Source organism: Dermochelys coriacea, chromosome 2 (assembly GCF_009764565.3).
Source record: "Dermochelys coriacea isolate rDerCor1 chromosome 2, rDerCor1.pri.v4, whole genome shotgun sequence".
In the NCBI taxonomy this organism is placed as follows: domain Eukaryota; kingdom Metazoa; phylum Chordata; order Testudines; family Dermochelyidae; genus Dermochelys; species Dermochelys coriacea.
In genome coordinates, this window is record NC_050069.1 from 80,328,150 (window position 1) to 80,350,383 (window position 22,234).

The 22,234-nt window shown below is 41.7% G+C and overlaps 1 protein-coding gene across 2 annotated transcripts in view; it reads left to right on the forward strand.

The window, feature by feature from the left end:
- The window catches only part of CDH2 (cadherin 2), a 181,416-nt gene that overhangs the window by 156,171 nt on the left and 3,011 nt on the right, over positions 1-22,234 (forward strand). For both annotated transcript variants that reach the window (XM_038392296.2, XM_043507938.1), the window contains exon 15: positions 13,787-13,951. In XM_038392296.2, the coding sequence (XP_038248224.1) occupies positions 13,787-13,951 (165 nt within the window). The remainder of the gene's footprint in view (positions 1-13,786; positions 13,952-22,234) is intronic.

The following is a 22,234-nucleotide window of genomic DNA, read 5'->3' on the forward strand; positions in this document are numbered from 1 at the left end:
TTGGGCGTCTGGGTGAGGAGGCTATGGAACTTGGGGAGGAGGGTGGTTGGTTACACAGGGTCTGTAGCGGCAATCTGTGCTCCTGCTGCCTTTCCTGCAGCTTAATCATACGCTGGAGCATATTAGTTTGATCCTTCAGCAGCCTCAGCATTGCATCCTGCCTCCTCTCATCATGCTGCCGCCACCTTTCAGCTTCAGCCCTCTCTTCAGCCTGCCACTTACTCTCTTCAGCCCGCCACCTCTCCTCCCGGTCATTTTGTGCTTTCCTGCACTCTGACATTGTCTGCCTCCATGCATTCGTCTGTGCTCTGTCAGTGTGGGAGGACAGCATGAGCTCAGAGAACATTTCATCGCAAGTGCATTTTTTTCGCCTTCTAATCTTCGCTAGCCTCTGGGAAGGAGAAGATCCTGTGATCCTTGAAACACATGCAGCTGGTGGAGAAAAAAAAAAGGACAGTGGTATTTGAAAAGACACATTTTATAGAACAATGGGTACACTCTTTCACGGTAAACCTTGCTGTTAACATTACATACATAGCACATGTGCTTTCGTTACAAGGTCACCTCCCCGCACTGCGTGGCTAACAGCGGGAAACATTTCTGTTCAGCCATAGGCAAACAGCCCAGCAGGAACGGGCACCTCTGAATGTCCCCTTAAGAAAAGCACCCTATTTCAACCAGGTGACCATGAATGATATCACTCTCCTGAGGATAATACAGAGAGATAAAGAACAGATGTTGTTTGAACGCCAGCAAACATACACTGCAATGCTTTGTTTACAATGATTCCCGAGTGTGTGCTACTGGCCTGGAGTGGTAAAGTGTCCTACCATGGTGGATGGAATAAGGCTGCCCTCCCCAGAAACCTTTTGCAAAGGCTTTGGAGTATATCCAGGAAAGCCAGGGCAAATTAATCATTAAACATGCTGGCTTTTAAACCTTTTATAGTATTTGAAAAGGTACACTCACCAGAGGTCCCTTCTCCACCTGGCGGGTCCGGGAGGCAGCCCTGGGTGGGTTCAGGGGGTACTGGCTCCAGGTCCAGGGTGAGAAACAGTTCCTGGCTGTCGGGAAAACCAGTTTCTCTGCTTGTTTGCTGTGAGCTATCTACAACCTCATCATCATCTTCTTCCTCTTCCCCAAAACCTGCTTCCATGTTGCCTCCATCTCCACTGAAGGAGTCAAACAACACGGCTGGGGTTGTGGTGGCTGAAACCCCTAAAATGGCATGCAGCTCATCATAGAAGCGGCATGTTTTGGTTTCTGACCCAGAGCGGCCGTTCACCTCTCTGGTTTTCTGGTAGGCTTGCCTCAGCTCCTTAAGTTTCACGCAGCACTGCTCCGGGTCCCTGTTGTGGCCTCTGTCCTTCATGTCCTGGGAGATTTTCACAAATGTTTTGGCATTTTGAAAACTGGAATGTAGTTCTGATAGCACAGATTCCTCTCCCCATACAGCGATCAGATCCCGTACCTCCCGTTAGCTCCATGCTGGAACTCTTTTGCGATTCTGGGACTCCATCATGGTCATCTCTGCTGATGAGCTCTGCATGGTCACCTCTGCTGATGAGCTCTGTATGGTCACCTGTAGCTTGCCACACTGACCAAACAGGAAATTGAAATTCAAAAGTTCGCGGGCCTTTTCCTGTCTACCTGATCAGTGCATCTGAGTTGAGAGCGCTGTCCAGAGCGGTCACAATGGAGCACTCTGGGATAGCTCCCGGAGGCCAATACCATCTAATTGCGTCCACAGTACCCCAAATTCGACCCAGCAAAACCGATTTCAGCGCTAAACCCCTTGTCGGGGGTGGAGTAAGGAAATCGATTTTAAGAGGCCTTTAAGTCGAAAAAAAGGGCTTCGCTGTCTGGACGGTTGCAGGGTTAAATCGATTTAACGCTGCTAAATTCGACCTCAACGCCTAGTGTAGACTAGGGCTATGATGCTCTCCCTGCGCATGATGTGCACTCAATTTGTAACCACTACAGTCAGCTCTAAATATCTAATGTTGACCTAATCTAAAACCTTATGTTGACTCAGTGTTAATGCACCTAGCACATGCATGCAACACAGTTGATACATATAGTAATTCATTTTAAAATATAAATCAGGATACTGATGTGGTTTACATGGAGCCACTAGGGTGTTTGACTTGGATAGCAAAGTAAATGTTGACCAAATAACATTGAATCATTCCCTTCTTTTCTCATTGTATTAGGTTATATAACAATTTTTCCTTAGTAAGTTAAGTTGATACTCAAATCCGCTGTTAACTCTGGGACCAATTCTGCAATCCTTACTCCTGTTGAATAGCATTTATGCAGTTGGTCCCATTGAAGTCAGTAGGATTGCTCAAGTGAGTAAGTGCTATTCATCATATGTGTTGCAGGATTTGGACCTATTGTTTTAGACTTATATTTTTGTCTTGCCTACAACCCTCTTCATTCCAAGAGTTTCTAAGTCAATGTTAAGATTTTTCTGAGTATATTTTCCCTTAAGATCTTAGTTCTCTACAAGAGACACACTTATTCAAAAACTATCCAGAAAGCCTGCAGCTCAGATGAGTTGTCATCATTTTGATTATAAGAAATATTTTGTATATGAGAGAGAGAGAGAAATCATTCACTAGCATTACTATACTTAGTAGTATTTATTTTAGAGGTGATAGAACATTAAAAATAAAAACAGAATGGACTTGTGCAGGAATGGATCTAATTTCTAAATTGCACATAAAGTATTTGGCATGTTACAGAATGATCAAGCTTATTTATAATTCCTGATAATTAGAAGAACAAACTTGTTATAGCACTTAAGTAGTGAAATATGCTTGATATTTGAGTAGCCTTCTGAGTTTATCCAGCCAGCCTTTGACTCTTTCTGTTCTCCCCTTTAATATACCAAAAGAAAATATACTTAAGGAAATTGTAAGTAATCTCTTCGTAGTTACCTAGATCTTAACAGCTGATCAGTTTTGTGCTGTGGACCCTACTGGTATTTTTCTTGTATATGAAGATATTGCTCATTTACCGGTCAAAGTGTAAACTCCTACTATCATGTTTTATCTTCACCTTCCTATCAGACAAGTGACATAAAAGGGCTTATCAGATCATTTTCCCTCATCATTCAACCTTTGTTTTGTGTTAGGTAAGATTGTCATTAATTTTATATCAAGTTCTTAATAATAATGAATAAACTAACTGCTATAAGCCAGTAGGCATCTTCATTAATTATTATTATTATTATCATTATTATTAAAAGGAAATTCCAACTGGGATCAAATTTGCGTATTAAAAATTTGACTTTGCTTTCTGAATGATTACATACAATGCTCACGTGCAGGAATTATTTTCATTCCTTTGAGAACTATTACCTAATTATAGAAAAGGTAATGTTTTCTTAATTCCATTACAAAAATCATTGCAATATATTTTATCCTGTCTAGAATCTGGTTTAACTTTCACTTTTTATTAATAAAAAAAGATAGTTGGTTCTTTGGTTATCTTAGGAAATTATAAAGTTGTAGTGCTCCAAATAGATTGATAATAAAAACAAATAATAAAAACAAAGGCAGCAGAAAGTAACAGAAAAGTGAATGGAAAATAAAAAAAGCCGTCAACTGTTGGTGTAGATATGGCTTTTCATAAATAGCAGCACTCCTGCAAAACTGCACGACCTATGTAGATCACTGCACTTCCTGGAGCCTGTTGACTTGAGCCACTGTAGGATTCAGCCTACAAAGTACACCTTGTAGTATTGGGGCCAATATTTTCAGTGTAAACTCCCTTCCAGGTTAGGGTCTGGGGATGTTTAAGAGGTAACTTAAGCTAAGTGGGTGCAACAGCAGACAAATTTGCTGAAATTGATTGAAATTGATTGGTCAAGTCAAATTGCAATATGGAGTGTGTGGGTATGATTCCTAAAAGTCCTACATTTAAAATAAAAGGCAGCTGTGATTCCACACACAATTACTTTGGCTGTGCATGCAGCTTGGGTAATTGTATATGAAAATAACTAGCTAGGTGGCCAACTAGACATTTGTGTATGCAGTCATGCAGTTTACACACACAGTCACAGGAACTGTGGACAGTCATATTTGAACTTTTATGAGTTTATTAATGGATCTGAGCATTATCTTGAAAAATTAGCCCTACTTGTGCACTGTGTTTTGTATTTTACAGAGGTTGCTAGCCCGTTCACTTGATTGAGAATCTGGCTTGTGCAGTTATGATACATATTCATGTAGACCAGATCCTGTTTTCTAATTACACACAGTATAATTCACTATATCACAAGAAAAATATGTTAAACTCTTGATAATGATTTAAGTAAATATCTTAACATTCAAATACAACCAGAGCATCTGGTCCAGAACAGGAAGAGTAGGTCGTAGCTGCCCTGTTCATCGGGAGTCTGCAAAAACTTGCAATTCAGACAGAAGGGAAACTACCCTGTCTGAATATACTAGTAATAGTCTGTCAGGTTTACCTACCCATTTTTAGATGTTTCTAGCCACAATCAAACACAGCAGGCATTGCCTTTTAGCATTTTTTTAAATTACCTTTGGTTGCTCTCAAAGCCATGACATTGCTTCCACATTAAGAAAAAACATGGTATATAAAAATCCTCTTTGAGGAAACTTAATCTTGAAAGGTGCCAGTGTTTTGCTGTGCATTTCTCTAATTAGATTAAATTAAATTATAGATGTATGCATAGTGGAGCTTCGTGGCACAAGAGGCACCTTCTTCTCTGGAGTAGTGTGGAAGGATGCATGTTAACTGTGGCATGTTAGTGGTGTCCCTAGCCCCTGTTTACCAGAAGCTGCGAATGGACAACAGGGGATGGATCACTGATGATTAGCTGTTCGGTTCATTCTCTCTGGAGCCCTGATTTTGGCCACTGTTGGAAGATAGGATATTGGGCTAGATGGACGTTTGGTCTGACTATGAGGATACTTCCAGGGGTCCCAGCACAGTGCCTCTTGCTACACTTGTTGCAAAGATGTAGCCTGCACTCTCCAAGACATTCCCCTGTAGGTATATGCTGGTGTGCTGGGGGAAGAGGGGGCAATGTCTCCATCCTACTGAATTAGACAACCTCCCCCACAGCTGCTAGACTTGTTCCCCTCTTTCACTCCAAGACATGTAAACAGAATAAAGCATAATTTGGGTAATTTCAGAGCTACAGTCTTCCAAACACTTAACAGCTTTCAAGTACTGAGCATATTAAAATATTTCCTATTATTTTGTTTTGTTCCAATTTGTATTGCACAGCTGTATCAAATACTTGCTTTGCCCCAATGAATGCAACTGTGTCAGTTTTCACACATTAAATTTGGGATGCACCTGAATACCTGGGAATATAACCTTATACTTTGCTTAATACTATAACCTATATAATGTGTGCCTATCCCTATAATTTAAATATGCGTGGCTGCAGTCCAGTCTTTAAGTTTTACTCAGGAGAACTGATACGTTGTAATTGGATTCCCTTCAAATACATCTGTTTTGGGGGTTTTTATTAATGGTAAAATTTCTCCTATCTATAAATCATTTTGAGATGCTTAGTATGAAGGATGTTGCAAGACCTCATCCCCAAGTGCTGTTACAAGAAGGGAAGTTTCACCTGCTTAGTAGTGAGTTCCTCCTTTCTCTTCCCTTCATTGCCATGGTGGGAAAGTGCCTTCAGTTGGATGTGCCCCCAACCCAGTCTTCTGTCCCTCAGTGGTATTTGTAATGAAGACATTAGCCAGGGAGAAATTATAGTGACAGCTCTCTCTTAGACTGCTGAGAAGACTACTGTCTTCATGTAATTGAACTGCTGAGGGAGAGTGTTTTGTTGCTGTGGGAGAAGTTGAAGCTTTTTTTATTCGTATGTTTACTTACCCTTTTGGAGACAAGTGAACATATCCGGGGGCCTTCCCCAGTTTCCTACAATCAGGTTTTGGTTGTCACTGACCTAGGTCTTTGAAAGGAAGGTTGAGACTGGATTACAGCTATCCTACACCACGAAAGGGGAGAGGTTTTCAATTTAGGAGTAACGACTGGTGGGTGACAACTGCCCTGTAGCATCAGGAGGAAATTGTTTAGGCACATGTCAAGGGAATAGGGGAGGAACCTCTCTGTTTGGATTGGGGTATACTCTTGGATGAGTGATTTCTGGGGATTGTAAAATGGCATTTTTATCTTATTCTGGTAATTGAGAAATTTGGTACGTGCTCCCAGGTGCTATGGAGTTGGAGATCCAGAAAGGAATCAACTTTGGGGTTTTGGACCCTTTTGGACCTCCTACTTAAGAAGCAGTTAATTTCTAGGGCTTGGCCAGTTGATTGACATTTAATATCTGTCTCAGCTGGTGTCTGGGTTCAGGAATGCAAAGCAGGATCTAACAGTGATCCAAATCTCCCCTCAGAGCTGTCCATTGCAAAGTCACCACCATCCATGATTTAAAGGGATATTGTCAACTTTATTTTTTTAAATAGCCTAATTCAGAAATCTCAAGTTTCTGTTAGCGCACCCTTTCAATAATACATCCAGATTTTTTTTTCTTTATACCTTTCTTTAAAAAATGAGAGGGAAAAAAAGTAAGATTTTTCTGCTTCAGTACTGATGTTTACAAGGGACTTTTCAGCAAGGCTGAGAAACAATACCAAAGATAACCTGAACTTCCTGTCTCATGTATCTACAAGACAGTGAGAATATAAAAAGTGCCACCAAATGCACCAAGAGAACAAACTGAAAAATAGTGAGAAATCATATATTTAGCTAATTTATTTCAGTATTTAGCAGCAATAATAGGCAAAATATTTCCTAGTAAAATGTCATTTTTTTCAAGTTGATAGTATAATGTAGTCATTTAGGATTTTATTACAGAGATCTGGTTTGATAATTTGGTTGGCACAATATTGACACAGCTTCTTCCAAAGGGGTACTGCAGTGAGCCTGACCTGGGAGATTTCAGGGAAGGAGATATAGCTTTTTGTATCTGATCTAGTGCAAGAGCTGCCTAGTGTCAGGGCTGGGCTGTGGGTAGCTTGTGTGCACCGTCAGCTACTAAATTGCAGTCAGGAGATGAGTAGTGGTGTCAGGGTCAAGTTAGGTCAGGATACCTGGAAGTCCGCGTCAGGCCCCAAGTTATAGACAGCAAGCAAATAGCAGAGTTGGGGACAAAATAGGGTCAGAAGCCAGAGCAAAGAAAGGTCTGGAGTAAAAGCAAACAGGCAATCTGCATTGTTGCTCAGACAGCTCCGCATGATGGCTTATAGCAGCATAAGCCAACTAGTGGGCTGTGAGAGGCTGCCAATCAGGCCATGCAGAGCGGTACTTCCTGAAGAGCCTAGCTTCACAGGGTCCTCCAGAGGAAACCCAGCCCTAAGCTTCCAATGGCGATGCAGAAGTATCAGTGGCCTAGAACATCCCAGGTTCTAGTCCTGCTGGTTCTTCTTTGAGTGCTTGCTCATGTTCATTCCATATTAGGTGCGTGTGCTCACCACATGCACCGGTGCTGGAAGTTTTTCCTTCATCAGTATCCGTAGGGGACCGGCTCTGGCGCCCTCTGGAGTGGCATCCGCATGGTGCGATATAAAGCGTGCCACCGGCTCCCCCCACCCTCAGTTCCTTCTTGCTGCCAGTGACGGTGCTGGAACGTCTGTTGCTTTGGCTAATGTTACATGTTCTCTGTTCTTGTGAACTTAAATAACCTGTAATTTAGTTGTATATAGTTAGTAGTTAAAATAGTTACCCTTAATAGTAGTTTAGAGTCTTTGTGAGCTCTGAACGAGACTCAGCCTGGGGACGGGGCTGTGCTACCCCAAAAACAAAGACTCAGGGAGGCTGGATCTTTTTGGACGCAAAGTTTATTCATCTTCCAGCCCGCAATTGAAAGTGGCCAACCACCAGGCTCTCCTGGGCCGCTATGATTTTAACATGTGGCAGACCATGGCCAAGTTCGAGGGTTCTCTTCCTGAAGGATCCTGGAAGGAATTCTGAGCGATCCTTGGTGAAGGCACAGCCACGGCCAGGGTGGCCTTTCAGGCAGCATCTAACGCAGCGGACTCTGCCACCCACTCCATAGGCTCCGCCCTCTCAATGCGGCACGCTTTCTGCCTGCTCCTCTCAGGCTTATCTAGTGAGGCAGTCAATGTAGGACCTTCCCTTCAACGGCCAGGCCCGGTTTGCAGAATCGACAGCAAGCTGCATGGTTTAAAGGACTCCCTTACCACCCTGAAAACTCTGGTGCTTTATGTCCCAGGTCAGACACGTAAGCAGTTCAAGCCGCAGCAGCCTCAGGGCCAAGAGAGTCAATCTCAGCAGGATCTGCCTCATAAGAAAGCCAAGGGCTACAAACACCATCCGAGCTACGCTCCTCCACTCTCTGCTCAGTCGGGCTCAACCCGAAACAAGCAGGGGGCCAAACGATCATTTTGAGGGGATGTCCGAAGGCAACCTACCAAACCAGTGGTGGGCAACTTGTGGACTGCATAGGCCCATCAGGGTAATCCGCTGGCAGGCCATGAGACAGTGTTTACATTGACCGTCCATAGGCACAGCCGCCTGTAGCTCCCAGTGGCTGTTGTTCACCATTCCCGGCCAATGGGAGCTGCAGGATGCGACACAGGCTGCAAGGACTTGCTGGTTGCCACTTACCACAGCTCCCATTGGCTAGGAACGGCGAACCGCAGCCACTGGGAGGTGTGGATGGCCTTGCCTGCGGACGGTCAATGTAAACACTGTCTCACAGCCCACCAGCAGATTATCCTGATGGGCTGCATGCAGGCCGCAGGTTGCCTCCCACTGCAGCAGACTATTCCCCAGATCCATCTTCCCCGGTTTTTATACCTTTCCGTGAAGTCCTACCCGCCTCCATTGGTACTGCTTGGGAGTCATCTAACATGGAATGGACATGAGCAAGCACTTGAAGAAGAAAAGGCAGTTACCTTTTTCCATTACTGTTCTTCAAGATGTGTTGCTTATGTCCATTGCATGACCTGCCCTCCTTTCCCACTGCTGGAGATCTGGCAAAAAGGAACTGAGGGATGGGGAAGCCGGTGGTACCCATTATACCACGCCATGCGGGCACCACTCCAGGGGGTGCCAGAGCTGGTCTCCTATGGATACTACTGAGGCAAAGACTTCCAGCACCAGTGCACATGGCGAGCACACACCTAACATGGAATGGACATGAGCAACACATCTCAAAGAACACCAGTTATGGAAAAAGTTAACTGTCTTTTCTTACACCTAGTCACAAAGTGTGACTAATTTGATCTACCTGATGTGAAAACCCCTGGGAGGGACTAATTTGATAGCTGCTGGAGATTGAGCTAGACAGAAGATGGTGGTAAGTAAAGGGCGCTTCTGAGGATATGTCTACACAGCCGATGGCAGCAAATCTCTCAGCCTAGGTCAACAGACTAGGCTTGCATGGCTCATGCTAGAACTCTAAGAATAGCTGAGTAGACAGTGTGTTGATTAGACTCGGGCTCTGAAGCCTGCCCCCCTCAAGAGGCATCAGAGCCTGAGCTCCAGCCAAAGCCGCAACTTCAAAGTTCTGTTTATAGATCTATTCTTAGAGCGCTAGTGCAAGCCATTCAGGCCTGAGGCCATCAACCTGGGCTGTGAAGAGATACCCTGAAAGATTTGGCAGGCATTGCCTGCTGTCTTTCCTGATAGACTTCCAGCCTTGTTCATAATGTTCGTAAGCTAGAGCCAAACAGCGATTTGGCTGCATGTTTAAAGAGGGAAAGAGGAAATGTCTTAAATAGTCAGGACCAAAACTATATAGGGCTTTCTAGATTAATATCAACTCCATGAATTGCAAAAAGGAAGCCAATGCAATACATGCAGCTCATGTGGTATGTGCTAAACACTGATTGCACTACTAAATAGATAGGCCATCATTTTCTGCACTACATGAAGCCATGAGCAGTTTTCAAGGATAGTCCTAAACAGCATGTGCTAAAACAGTTAACCCCAGAGGGTGACGGGGTCATAGAGATTCATGGAACAAAAGACACATCAAGCTGTGGTGGCTGGGTAAAAAGCACTGAGTCATTGTTTCTACCTGTGATTCCAAAAGCATACTGAAGTCTACCATTTCCCCTAATTCAAAAAGTAGAATTGGTTTTAGACAGAAAGTTCTTGGTGTCGGGTTCTCCACTCTGGAATTCACTTCCGTCGTCTGGTTTCCAGAACTCCATGTCAAAGTGTAAGGCCCGTCTCTTTTCTCAGTCTTTGGGCCAATTTAGAATTATTTTGGTGGAGTGGTCAGGATCCTGCCCATGGCTCACTGATAAATATTTTAATGATGTTTTAATGATATCAGAGAATATATGCTGATAATAGGCAGAATACATACGTAGGTGAATGCCGTCCCTGATAATGACATTCTTGTGAGACAGTTTCCATAGCTGGAAAACAAGGCAGGGGAGTATCATAGACTGAGCTCTGGGAACCAACAGGTCTAGGTGGCTGTGTAAAGACAAACTTGGCATTAGTAGTACTCACTTGCAATAGAAGGTAACATCCATAGCTGTAGAGACCAGGAATATTTACAAACTTGCCAAAAAAGAGTGTTACCATATTTAAATTATTGTACCTGAATTGTTTGTTGTTGCTGTATGATTGTTCAAAAAATGCCTTTTTTTAATATCATTATAAAAATTGAATGATCCGAGAGGGCCTCACAGTTGTATTAAATTGGTTATTAACCATATTTCCTCGAGTGCAGCCTCATGAAATGCTGAGTACAAAAATCAAGAAATTGTTTTCATTCCTCTCTGTTGATGTTTTCCACATTTGTCTTTCATGAGGGTGTGGGAAGTATATTTAGAGGCTGTTTTCATATTTTCTAAAATTTAAATCAAAATTCTGCTTTGCCTCTCCTTGAATTTTCTGATATGACATGTCGCTAAACTATTTTGGATTATTTTACTTAATAGAGGGAAAGGATGAAGAGCTCTTTCTTCCTTTTGTACACCTTTCATCAGTTCTTACATTATATTGACCTCACATACTGTTTAGTAGACACTGCTTTATTATTCTGTTTTTGTGTATTGAGCACTTTAAAGAAGAAGAGTTTACCAGCTAATTAAAAAACAGGCAATAAATTTTAAATTTATGCAATTCCATTCCCAGAGCTCATCAATGCTATTCCACCTTTTTAACTACATATTTATGGCCATCAAAAAGTCTCAATCCCAAAGCTGAGGAACAGTAAAAAAAATTTTGGGATGGAGAGTGCAAATGACAATTTGTTACAATTCTCCCAAATTTTACTGCTATCAGCAAACCTGTCTACCCACCCATCTGCATGACCCCTTTTATTACAAAGTAGCATTTTCAAAAACACCCTATGTCACATTTTCTGAAGTGCCTTTAATGAGACCCACTACATTTAGAGAGCTCCAATTATAAATAATAATCCTTACTAGGCCAACTCTATGTGGAAAAGTAATGTTAAATGATATTATGGGATTTTCAACATTTCCAATAAATACAGTTGGTATTGTTTAACTCCTTACATCTTCCTCTGAAACTACCTTCAGGATCATAATTTTAAAAAACAATCTTTATATTTAATTGAGATGATAGCCAAACATGGCATAGTCCTGGAATAAATATTCATGGGCCTGATCCTGATCCTCACTTCAGTGTGCAAAGCATCCAGAAAGCCAATGGATCCAGCTCCATGAGGAGTTCGTCTATACAGGGGACACTCTCTGATGGCAAAGGACACATCAGCTCCTACACTCCCCACAACCCAAGTCCCAGCATAGGGGGTGTCAGGGTTCCTTCCCCACTCTGAACTCTAGGGTACACATGTGGGGGACCCTCATGAAAGACCCCCTAAGCTTATTCTTACCAGCTTAGGTTAAAACTTCCCCAAGGTACAAACTTTGCCTTGTTCTTGAACAGTATGCTGCCACCACCAAGCGTTTTAAACAAAGAACAGGGAAAGAGACCACTTGGAGACGGTCTACCCCACAAAATATCCCCCCACACCCTACACACCCTTTTTCCTGGAGAGGCTTGAGACTAATATCCTAACCAATTGGTTACAGAATCATCAAAGACCCAAACCCCTGGATCTTGGAACAATGGAAAAATCAGTCAGGTTCTTAAAAGAAGGATTTTATTTTAAAAAAAAAAAAAAGAAAGGTAAAAATCTTCTCTGTAAAATCAGGATGAAAAATACTTTACAGGATACTCAGATTCAAAACACAGAGGATCCCCCTCTGGGCAAAACCTTAAAGTTACAGAAAACAGGAATAAACCTCCCTCTTAACACAGAGAAAATTCACATAAAACAAAAGAGAAACTAATCCGCCTTGCCTGGCTTACCTATACTGGTTGCAATATTGGAGACTTGGATTAGGATGGGTTGGAGAAGATGGATTTCTGTCTGGCCTCTCTGTCCCAAGAGAAAACAACCATGTAAACAAAGAGCACAAACAAAAGCCTTTCCCCGCCCAAGATTTGAAAGTATCTTGTTCCCTTATTGGTCCTTTGGGTCAGGTGCCAGCGAGGTTAGCTGAGCTTCTTAACCCTTTACAAGTAACAGGATGTTGCCTCTGGCCAGGAGGGATTTTATAGCACTGTATACAGAAAGGTGGTTACCCTTCCCTTTATATTTATGACACGGGGCATATCTCGGAAAATGTGGGAGTGAGTGGCCGGGTAACCCCTGGCTGCTGGAATGACCTGTGGGGCAGTGGCCAGCTGGCATAATGTAAAGCAGCCTTAAGGTTATGCTACTTATATACCAGGGACTGGCCTGGCATCCAGCTGCTGGGCACTATTCCGATGCAGCCCAGGATGGGGATTTATATCTTAAATCTGGTTTCAGAGTAGCAGCCGTGTTATCTTAAGTGATCACTCTCCTTACAGCGTGTATGATAAAACCCATTGTTTCATGTTCTCTGTGTTTGTATATAAATCTCCCCACTGTATTTTCCACCAAATGCATCCGATGAAGTGAGCTGTAGCTCACAAAAGCTTATGCTCAAATAAATTTGTTAGTCTCTAAGGTGCCACAAGTCCTCCTTTTCTTTTTATCTTAAATCTATAGATATTTAACTAATGAAAGATTTTTTTTCTCTTCCGTTGACATGGAATTCATAATGCTATGCTAGTGTCATCAATCAGCCAGAGTTCTGAATCTGCAGAATCAAGTACTTAATGATCAGATCCAAGAGTAATCTCCAGAAAGTGCTTAGAATTAAGGCCAAATCTGAGAAGTTTTGTACTTTTCATGACATTCCCTCCCCCCCCCCCCGTTAGCTTTCCTGTTATGGAAGCCACATGAAATCAGCAAGCAGTCTTAAACTCAGTCTTTGAAGGTATTATAAAACTGCAGCACTCTGCGCTTGCGTATATCTCAGAATGAGGGCGTTTGGCATTTATTTTGTTTGAAAAATACAAGTCAGATCTGGCATCTGTGCTACATGCTGTAAATCAGCATTTACTAGGCAAATTGTTCAGTCGCTTAATAGAGCTACTCCAAATCTTTGTTTCTCAATGGAAAATTGATGAGATGCACTACAAAGCTGATGATATAGACGTTTGATATGGTATTGTGAAGGTAGACACAGTGTATAAAAGACATGATGGTTTTCTTCATTATTCGTGAATGTAAATGGCAAATTTCCATTAGGATAGCTACAGAATCATTCTCAATAAATGTTATGATTTATAAAAGGTATGTCTTTTGCTGAATATGTGCTTTTTATTTTATTTTCCTATAAAAATTGTTGAAAAATCTCTGGACCCATTTTCTTTGTTTCCGTCTTTTCAGGACTATGATTTAAGCCAGCTTCAACAACCCGATACCATAGAACCAGATGCCATCAAACCTGTGGGGATCAGACGGCTCGATGAAAGACCAATCCATGCAGAACCTCAGTACCCAGTCAGATCAGCTGCTCCTCATCCTGGGGATATCGGGGACTTCATTAATGAGGTAAAGGAGAAAAAATAGTTTCCTTGCAGGATCCGATAGGCTTTTATATGTTGCTAATTGCACTCTGCATGAATAGCTGTTACATTTGGAACATAATAACTTTTTAAAACTTGCTTATACAATTAAAATGACCTTGGAAGATAAAAATAAATATGGCCTTTTTAAGTGCAGATAAATTTAATTAACTCAGTCAAATAGAAAGGGAAGATATGTCAATTAACTTTTGTACATTTGTATTAATTGCATTCATACTGTGTTATCAGCCTTAACCACAATATCTCCAAGAGGGATTATACCATGGGTTCCGAATAATAAACAGACTAACAAAATTATAATTTAGCCTAAATTCATTTATTAATGCAGATTAATTTAATAATGGAAGAAGTTCATTTTGATTTTCCTCACATATTACCCTTTGAATCCAGATAATAGTGGAAATTCAATGCCTTGAAAAAGACCAAAAGAGTTCCAGCAAACAAGATTAGTGAGTAGGGCAGCTAAATTAAATGTTATATAAGTGCTTTAAGTACTTTCCTCGTCAAAGAGTTTTTAAGAGGCTCTGTGTCTTTTTGATTCTTGCAAAGTAACAAAAAGATAATTGACAGTGAATGAAGATTTAGAATTTAATTTAGAAGACATTTTCAGTTATGAAAGAAATATTTGCCTACAAACATTTTTTAAAATTATTGTTATCATTGACCAAATGTTCAGGTATATTTAAGTCATTTGTTTTGTGAAACTTAAAATGTGAGACATTTCAGCGTGTTCTTTATGCTTATTACTTTGGGCAGAAGAAATATTAAAGAATAACTTGTCATTTATATTCTCTGATTTTCTCAAGTCTTTGTTACCTGAATAAACAGTTTAAGGTGACTGGTGAATGGAGCTAGGAAAATTTTACAAAAATGCTCTTGTGAATATTTGAATTTTTTAACAAAATCCCTTTTGGAATGTTCATACCTCTTTTGTGTTTGCTAGAATATTTGTTGGATGCAACAAGATTACTCCCAGGAATGAACACAGAGGCTTCCATTTCTAAGTAACCATTGAGAGAATATTACTATTTACTTTCGATGAGCATTCAAAATCTGAATTAGAAATCTGAGAGAAATCTGAATTAGAAATTCAGAGAGTAGCATTCTTTGAATCGGGGCAGAAACCAACCATGTGACAAGGTGGCCAGTCACACAGCTAGCATTTCAAATAATAAATATTTGAGAAGATCACAATCTGCTTTTGGACAGTATGGAATCAAGAGGGGAAGAAGGTGACATTCATCATGGGTCCCTTGTCTCCATCCCCTCTCTGGGGACGGTCCTAACTTCCTTGCACAGCCAAACAAGGGCTAGAGATGGTCTAGCTCCATTTTAATTATTTGTTATATATTATTCATCCAGCTGTTCTTGTGACATAGTTTCTTAGTGCTGTACAATGATGTTATACTGTCCAGTCATGATTTATTATGAATGTGGACATGCTGAGCCATGGAAAAGGGAAATCAAGGCAGGAGCCTACCTTCAAGGCACCTTTTCCTCGTGGCCTCAGATTGGCTGTGCAAGTGGTTGCCTGCCTTGATTTCCCTCTTCTGGTGTCTTCTGCCCAGGGATGGATTGCCTGCCTGCATCTTCCTTCATAATGTTATGTGGTGGCCCTGGGTGGATGCCCTTCTGCAGCAGGCCACGGCATGACTGGACTGCCTTCCTCATTTGCCTCTCACATGGTGGAGTCTCCAGTAACTTCACATAAGCTCTTCACGTATAAATATCTCTTCTCCAAGGTTAATTTATTTCTGCAGTCCAATATATGAAGGACTATAATTCATAATTCCCCAGCACAATCCAAACATCGAGTCTTTCAAGGCCCAACAGTCCATCAACACACTAAGTACAGCTCCGGCATCTCACCGCACTCCAGCTCTAAAGTACAGCTCCAGCGTCTCTTGCCTCGCTTAGACTTTCAGATACTTTCTGGTGTCTCTCACCTCTCCTCACACCAACCCCACTAGTGGGGTGCTTCTCTATCTTGTTTCCTTCCTGGGTAGGGTTCCAGTACTTGCCCAGAAATACCAGAGAGCTGACCCCCCCCCCCCCCCGTCGTTCCCCAGACTCAACCCTCTCTGGCCCTCTGGCTTCAGCTCTCTTGCTGAAAGAGCCAGCAGGCATCTCCCTCTGTTGCTATCTCTGGCTCTGGCTCTCTGGTCTGGGGACATTTGTAGGTGACCCCCTGGCAGTCTTTCTGCCTTCAGCTTTCAGCAGCTCCACTGATCTCTGTATTAGGGGCTTCCCCTCCCTGACGCTCTGAGCTCTTTCTCCTCTCAGAACTCTAGATCTCTCTTTCTCTCTAAGGACTCAGCATTCTAAACTCTCCCTTGCCTTTGGAGTGTCTCTCATTTCTAATTTCTAGGGACATTACACCAAACTAGGGCGCACCTGGATTGGAACAAGAGAGCTGGGCCCAGTTCCATTTAAGGGGCCAGCCACCCAGTTACAATTATGCTTCGCTGTTATGCTTTTATTTTTACTTTGCAATGTAGGGAACTGTTCCAGCAAACCCTTACTCACATGAGTAAACTTCTACAGATGTAAGTGGTACCATTGACTGCTATGTACGTAAGGGTTGGTAGACTGATCCTTGAATATGTAATAAATTTCAGAAACACATCATTTTATTTTTAAGAAGTCTTTATAACAGTTACTTTTCTGATGCTGAAAGGCTTTTTTAAAACCATTTAGACTCAAGTTTTCAGCACCTTTCTTTTGCAATCCTCACTGCAGTGCATCATTCTAGCATATGGCATCCCCCGTCAGCCATAAACAATGAGCTACGCCTCTTCCTTGTGGAAGCTGGAGACAGTCCAGTGTTTGTTGCTGGGGCTCTTCAGACTAAGCTGTGCCCCTCATGACCATCTGCCTCAGGTTTTGCCTGTTGAAAAAGTTGGAAGTTTGGCTTCTCCAAAACAATTATATTATAATTTCAATTTTAATTTATGTTTCAGCAGTGGGAAGTCTCTTTCTGTTCACAAAACACTTAATGTTTTATTTAGCAAAGCCTCAAATGCTCATAAGTCTTTTCTTAAGTACTCAAATGGATGTTAACGAGCTTGGAAAGCAAGAAGATGTCTTTTCAGGTGGTTCCCAGGGCCCCATGGCAAGCTCTTTGTCCAGTCAGGGTATTGCAACCTCACACCCATTTGCACAGGGCAGCAGTCACACATGAGAAGCTACAACAAAAGTGTTCCCTTCTCCCCCCGGCAGTGCTTCTGAGGAGGGCAATGTCTTTGCATCCGGCAATGACCTGGAAAGCCATACACTCAGGTTTTTCCCCTAGTGCTTTAATACTACAACTGCAAGGCAGTAAAACAGGCAAAATGAAAAAAGAAGATCCCAAAACTAAGGGCAAATATCTTCCCACCAAACAAAATTAGATGTTTCCCCTACTTTCCTCCTTGGAGTACATGGCAGGTTCCAAATGGGAAGTCCCAGTTAAAATTAAAATGTTAAATAAAATCATAAAAATCTCATAAATTTACATGAACTACCACAGGTCCCTAAAGTCAGAACAGGAGTAGCCTCACACAGACTTGTATACAAAAAATCGCTGAGACTTTAAGACAAAAGACACCTTGTGGGGAGTTCTTTGAAGCCCTCATCACAGCCATGTAGATAGTGGTAGCAATCACAGACATTGCAGGATCAGCAACTTTACAAGATGTGGATCTAAGGATCAAAAGGATTCCTTGTCATTATTCAGGAAAATATATTTATGGTAACCTGGTGGCTTATTGGCCTCAGAGAATTATTCTCGCTTTGTGCGAATTTGACTGGGTTCAGATTTTGGACAGGTACACCCAATGTTTATGTAAATTTTTGGCCTTAATGTGGTTTGCTTCAAGAGCAAGGTCTCCAGTTCAGTGGCTACAAGGAAGTGGTGCCTACATCCATGGACAGCAGACATTCATAAGCTGTTGGGAAATTAGCAGCAAAGAATGCAAAAGGGCTTAAACTCTCTAAACCAGAACTGGCGACACAGTCCCTTTGTCCCTACCAGCACCTAAAAAAGGTCTCTGGAATGGAACTTGGTCATGTGCATTTGCATACGGGAGCTTCGAATTACTGTACAAGCCTTTTCTTTTAATTCTACCGTCTGCGCCGAGAATCTTACAAAAATGCTGGTTGTGCAAGTCAGAAGACTGGCCTCACTGGGTCAGACCAATGGCCCATCTAGCCCAGTATCCTGTCTTCTGACAGTGGCCAATGCCAGGTGCTTCAGAGGGAATGAACAGAATAAATGATGTTCAAGTGATCCATCCCCTGTCATCCACTCCCAGCTACTGGCAGTCAGAGGCTAGGGACACCCAGAGCATGAGGTTGTATCCCTGCCCACCCTGGCTAGTAGCCATTAATGGACCAAATCCTCCATGAACTTATCTAGTTCTTTTTTTGAACCCTGTTATAGTTTAGGCCTTCACATCATCCTCTGGCAACAAGTTCCACAAGGTGACTGTGCGTTGTGTGAAGAAACTCTTCCTTTTGTTTGTTTTAAACCTGCTGCCTACTAATTTCATTGGGTGACCTCTGGTGCTTATGTTGTGAGAAGGAGTAAATAACACTTCCTTATTCACTTTCTTCACACCCGTCATGATTTGATAGACCTTTATCATAGCCCCCTTAGCCATCTCTTTTCCAAGCTGAGCAGTCCTAGTCTTTTTAATCTTTTCTCAGATGGAAGATTTCCCACCCCCTTAATCATTTTTGTTGCGCTTCCCTGTATGTTTTCCATTTCTAATGTATCTTTTTTGAGATGGCCCAAATTACTCAAGTGATACACAAGGAACTTGATGAGGAATATGTAACTGAATGTGCTGGATCATCCTAATGACTTGTCAGTTAAAAACGACTGTTAAAATATGCAATGCTGTTAACAGTCACACATTTTGAAAATATTTATACAGTTTTGCTTAATAGCTAACCACTTTCCAAAAAGAAAAGAATTCCAGTTGTGACTTAGTTATAATATGGTTTGCAGGCATAAACCAAAATTACCACAGGGACTTGCTTGCTTTGTCTGTTTCAGTGAATAGAGAGTCTCTAATTTTAAGGAAAAACCTCCTTTGCTTCCAGTCCAATGTACAAACAAGTTGTTAAGATAAGTCGTGTGTTATTAGGAATCCTCTGTAGACATTCTGCATTCTATTTTGAGTTTTTAAAAAGTGGAACATTATTAACACTTAGAATACCTGAGGATTTGCATACCAGTGTAAATTAAGCATACGTTGCAATAGCTTTATTCAATCTAAAAGTACATTTTCAAGAGTCACCTGTCCCTGAACAGAAATCTGAAACAAATTGTATTATGGTAGAGAGCTTGAGGCTAAAGATCTATTTCTAATCAACACAGGACGTAGCCTGCGTTAAATTAAATGTAAATTACAAATTAAAGGCCCCATCCCATGAGATGCAGAGGACCCTCCACTCACTTTGAAGTAAAGTTGTTGTTGATGGTGTTAAGTTCTTTGCAAGATGGAGCCCTTCAATTTGCTCTCTCTTCAAAAGCCAGCTCTTAGATTGTTACAGTTATTCCTCAGGCTTCACTTCCTTATTCCCAATCCCCATCCCAGTACCACCAAACATCTCTCGGATCTGATAAAGAACTAGCATTTATGAAAATATAAGTACAAGAACATTGATTTTCTAATGTTTCCCATTCCTGTTCAGGATTCTGTAGTTTACCCTTTCCTATCATTTGGTAACAGTAGATAAAATGAGAGAATTATGTGTGCTTAGCTTATGTAAACATAAGGTTTCTGAACCTCCTTAGTCAACTCTGGGTTCAAATTCCCCTTCCTCCTTCATGCCTCCTCTGAGTAACAGGAGCTGGGGCATGGACAGAGAGGGGAAAGTTGCAGCCAAATTTGTCTGAGTAAAGTTTACATCTCCACTGTTGAGGCAGCTTATCCATCTGGCAAACCTCCTGTGGTTCTTCAGATGGGAAAGCCCAGTCCAAATGACCTTACCGGCTCCTTTAGACAGGCACTCCTTCTGGTAATGAACACATCTGAGGAAGGCCTGGAGAGCTAGCTAGTCATAGAAATAGCACCAGACAAAAGAAGTAGATGGCAGATTGGGTTAGTGTGGTGATTTTATTCAGCAACAGGAAGGCAAAATTGTCTCATTTTAAATTTCCTCTAAAATTTAGTAAATATTTTGCCAAGGATATATTGTGGAAAATTCACTTGTCCTCCCAAGAGTTACCGTGTTTAAATTTGGAGCATTAGAAGATGAAATAGAGGGATTTTTAACCTTGCTTTCAGTGCAAATGTCAACTTAAGTTGAACCATGTGGATATCTCCATAATGCAGCCTCTTGGATTTTCCTGGTTCAGCATCCATTGCTGGCAGTGGATGAAATAAAACTGTTGCTGTTTCATTGAGTTTACAGGATAGAACGACAATGAAAAATTCACTGTTCCAGAGGTTGTACATAATGTGCAAATTGTTTCCTTGAGAACAGGTACCAAGTACCAACTTGAAAATAATAAAGAGATTGTTCAGTCTGTAAGACTCGCTTCATGCTATAGGTGGCTGGTGCCTGGCAGAACTTGTACAGTTGCATGGAGAAACTATTGTTATTTACAGTTACCGATTAAGCTAGTATCCCAGAGTCAGACTCACAAGCTGGCCATCCTCAGAGTGGATCAACTGTGAAAACTGTAGGAATATCTCCAGAATTTCTGCTCCAGGCCAGCATTGTGAATAGCTTTTACAAAATAGCTCTGATCCTTTCCACGTAACCTCTTCAGCTGAAGCAGGACTTCTCTTCCTTCCTCGTTACCTACATCCAAAAGGATGGGAGTCTGTAGCCCCAAGCAAGCTTAAGGGACTGATTGAAAAGAAGAACATTCAACAATGTAGACCCAGCTATATATAGCTCAGTAAGTAAAATTGTGTTTCTGTTTCAAGAGCAGAAACGAACAAAAAGTCTAGAGCTTTGAAGTTGGACCAGATAAGATGTTGCACTCCAGCTACAGACATTTAGGATGATGGACTCATTTGTCCTTATTATAGCTATCAGGATGGAAAACTCAGAAAAGAAATATAACAAAGGCTACCAATTATCCTAGATAGATCATTCGACTGGAGTGCTGGCTACTAATTACCAGCTCAGTGACTTTGTAGACCCCAAAGCATTTATTTAAATTCTAGAAATGTTCTTGGCTGAGGTTATTAGTATCATAAATATACAAAAACTATATACCCTGAGCCAGGTTCTCTGCTGCCTTGTGTAGTCACGTACACCCATGCAAAGTGGGCATATTAAATCACATTGGCAGAACTGCACACTCATTTTGCATATTTGTGAATGGTTACATAAGGCAGTAGAGAATCAGGCACATAGTTTTACTGGTGTTTCTTTTCTTCTGCATACATGACTTAGCGATACCATGGTGTTTTCTAGAAAAATAAGTGCCCATGCAATTGGCTGTTGCATCACATGATTAGACCTACAACATGCCATGTTAAACCATATTGAATGAATTTTACTGAAAAGGGATAATCTCCAAGAAAATACTCAATCTTGCAGATAATCTGTTTTGTCAGGAAGCTGTTCTCAGAGAAATTTGTAAGTGCTAATTTAAGAGTCAGAGGCTTGACAGGGCCTTCACTCTTAAATTCTTCACTAAGGCTTCTGGCATTTTGGCTGACAATTTATCTGTTGCCAGTGACTGCCAAAGTAGATACTTCAGCTAATGGCCTTGGAAAAAATACTGCATGTCCAGTGGAAGAAACTGCATGGTTGAAAACCCCTGAACATATTGACTCTATTTATATTGTTTTCCAGACTTCAACCCTCTTTGTTCAGCCTTTGTGGCCATTCCTTTCAGTGTCTCTGAGACTCTAGCAAAGGGTGCTCATTTAACCTTCTAAAATCTGTAAGGCTAGACTGAGCTTTGAGGCTTAAACCTGGGTAAGAAGATGGTGCAGGGAGCACCAGGAAAGAATTGTCTCGGAGAGAAAGCAGGGGAGAAAGAGAGATTTCCTTCCTACTCTGCCCTTGCTTCAAAGGAGGAGAGCCTTGGCTGTACTCCTTTTCAGCAGTAGCTGTGTTAATCCCCTGCCCACTAGCTCCTGAGGAGAAGTGTCAGGCATGTAGCCTTGGTCTCCCATGGTCTTGCCATGACCCTCTAAATCCCAAGTTTTTTTGCTGCCACTTAACACTCTCACTCCCCGCTGAGGCCCCTGGGCCATCGCAGGGGGACTGAGCTTCTCTAGTCTTGGGGCCACAG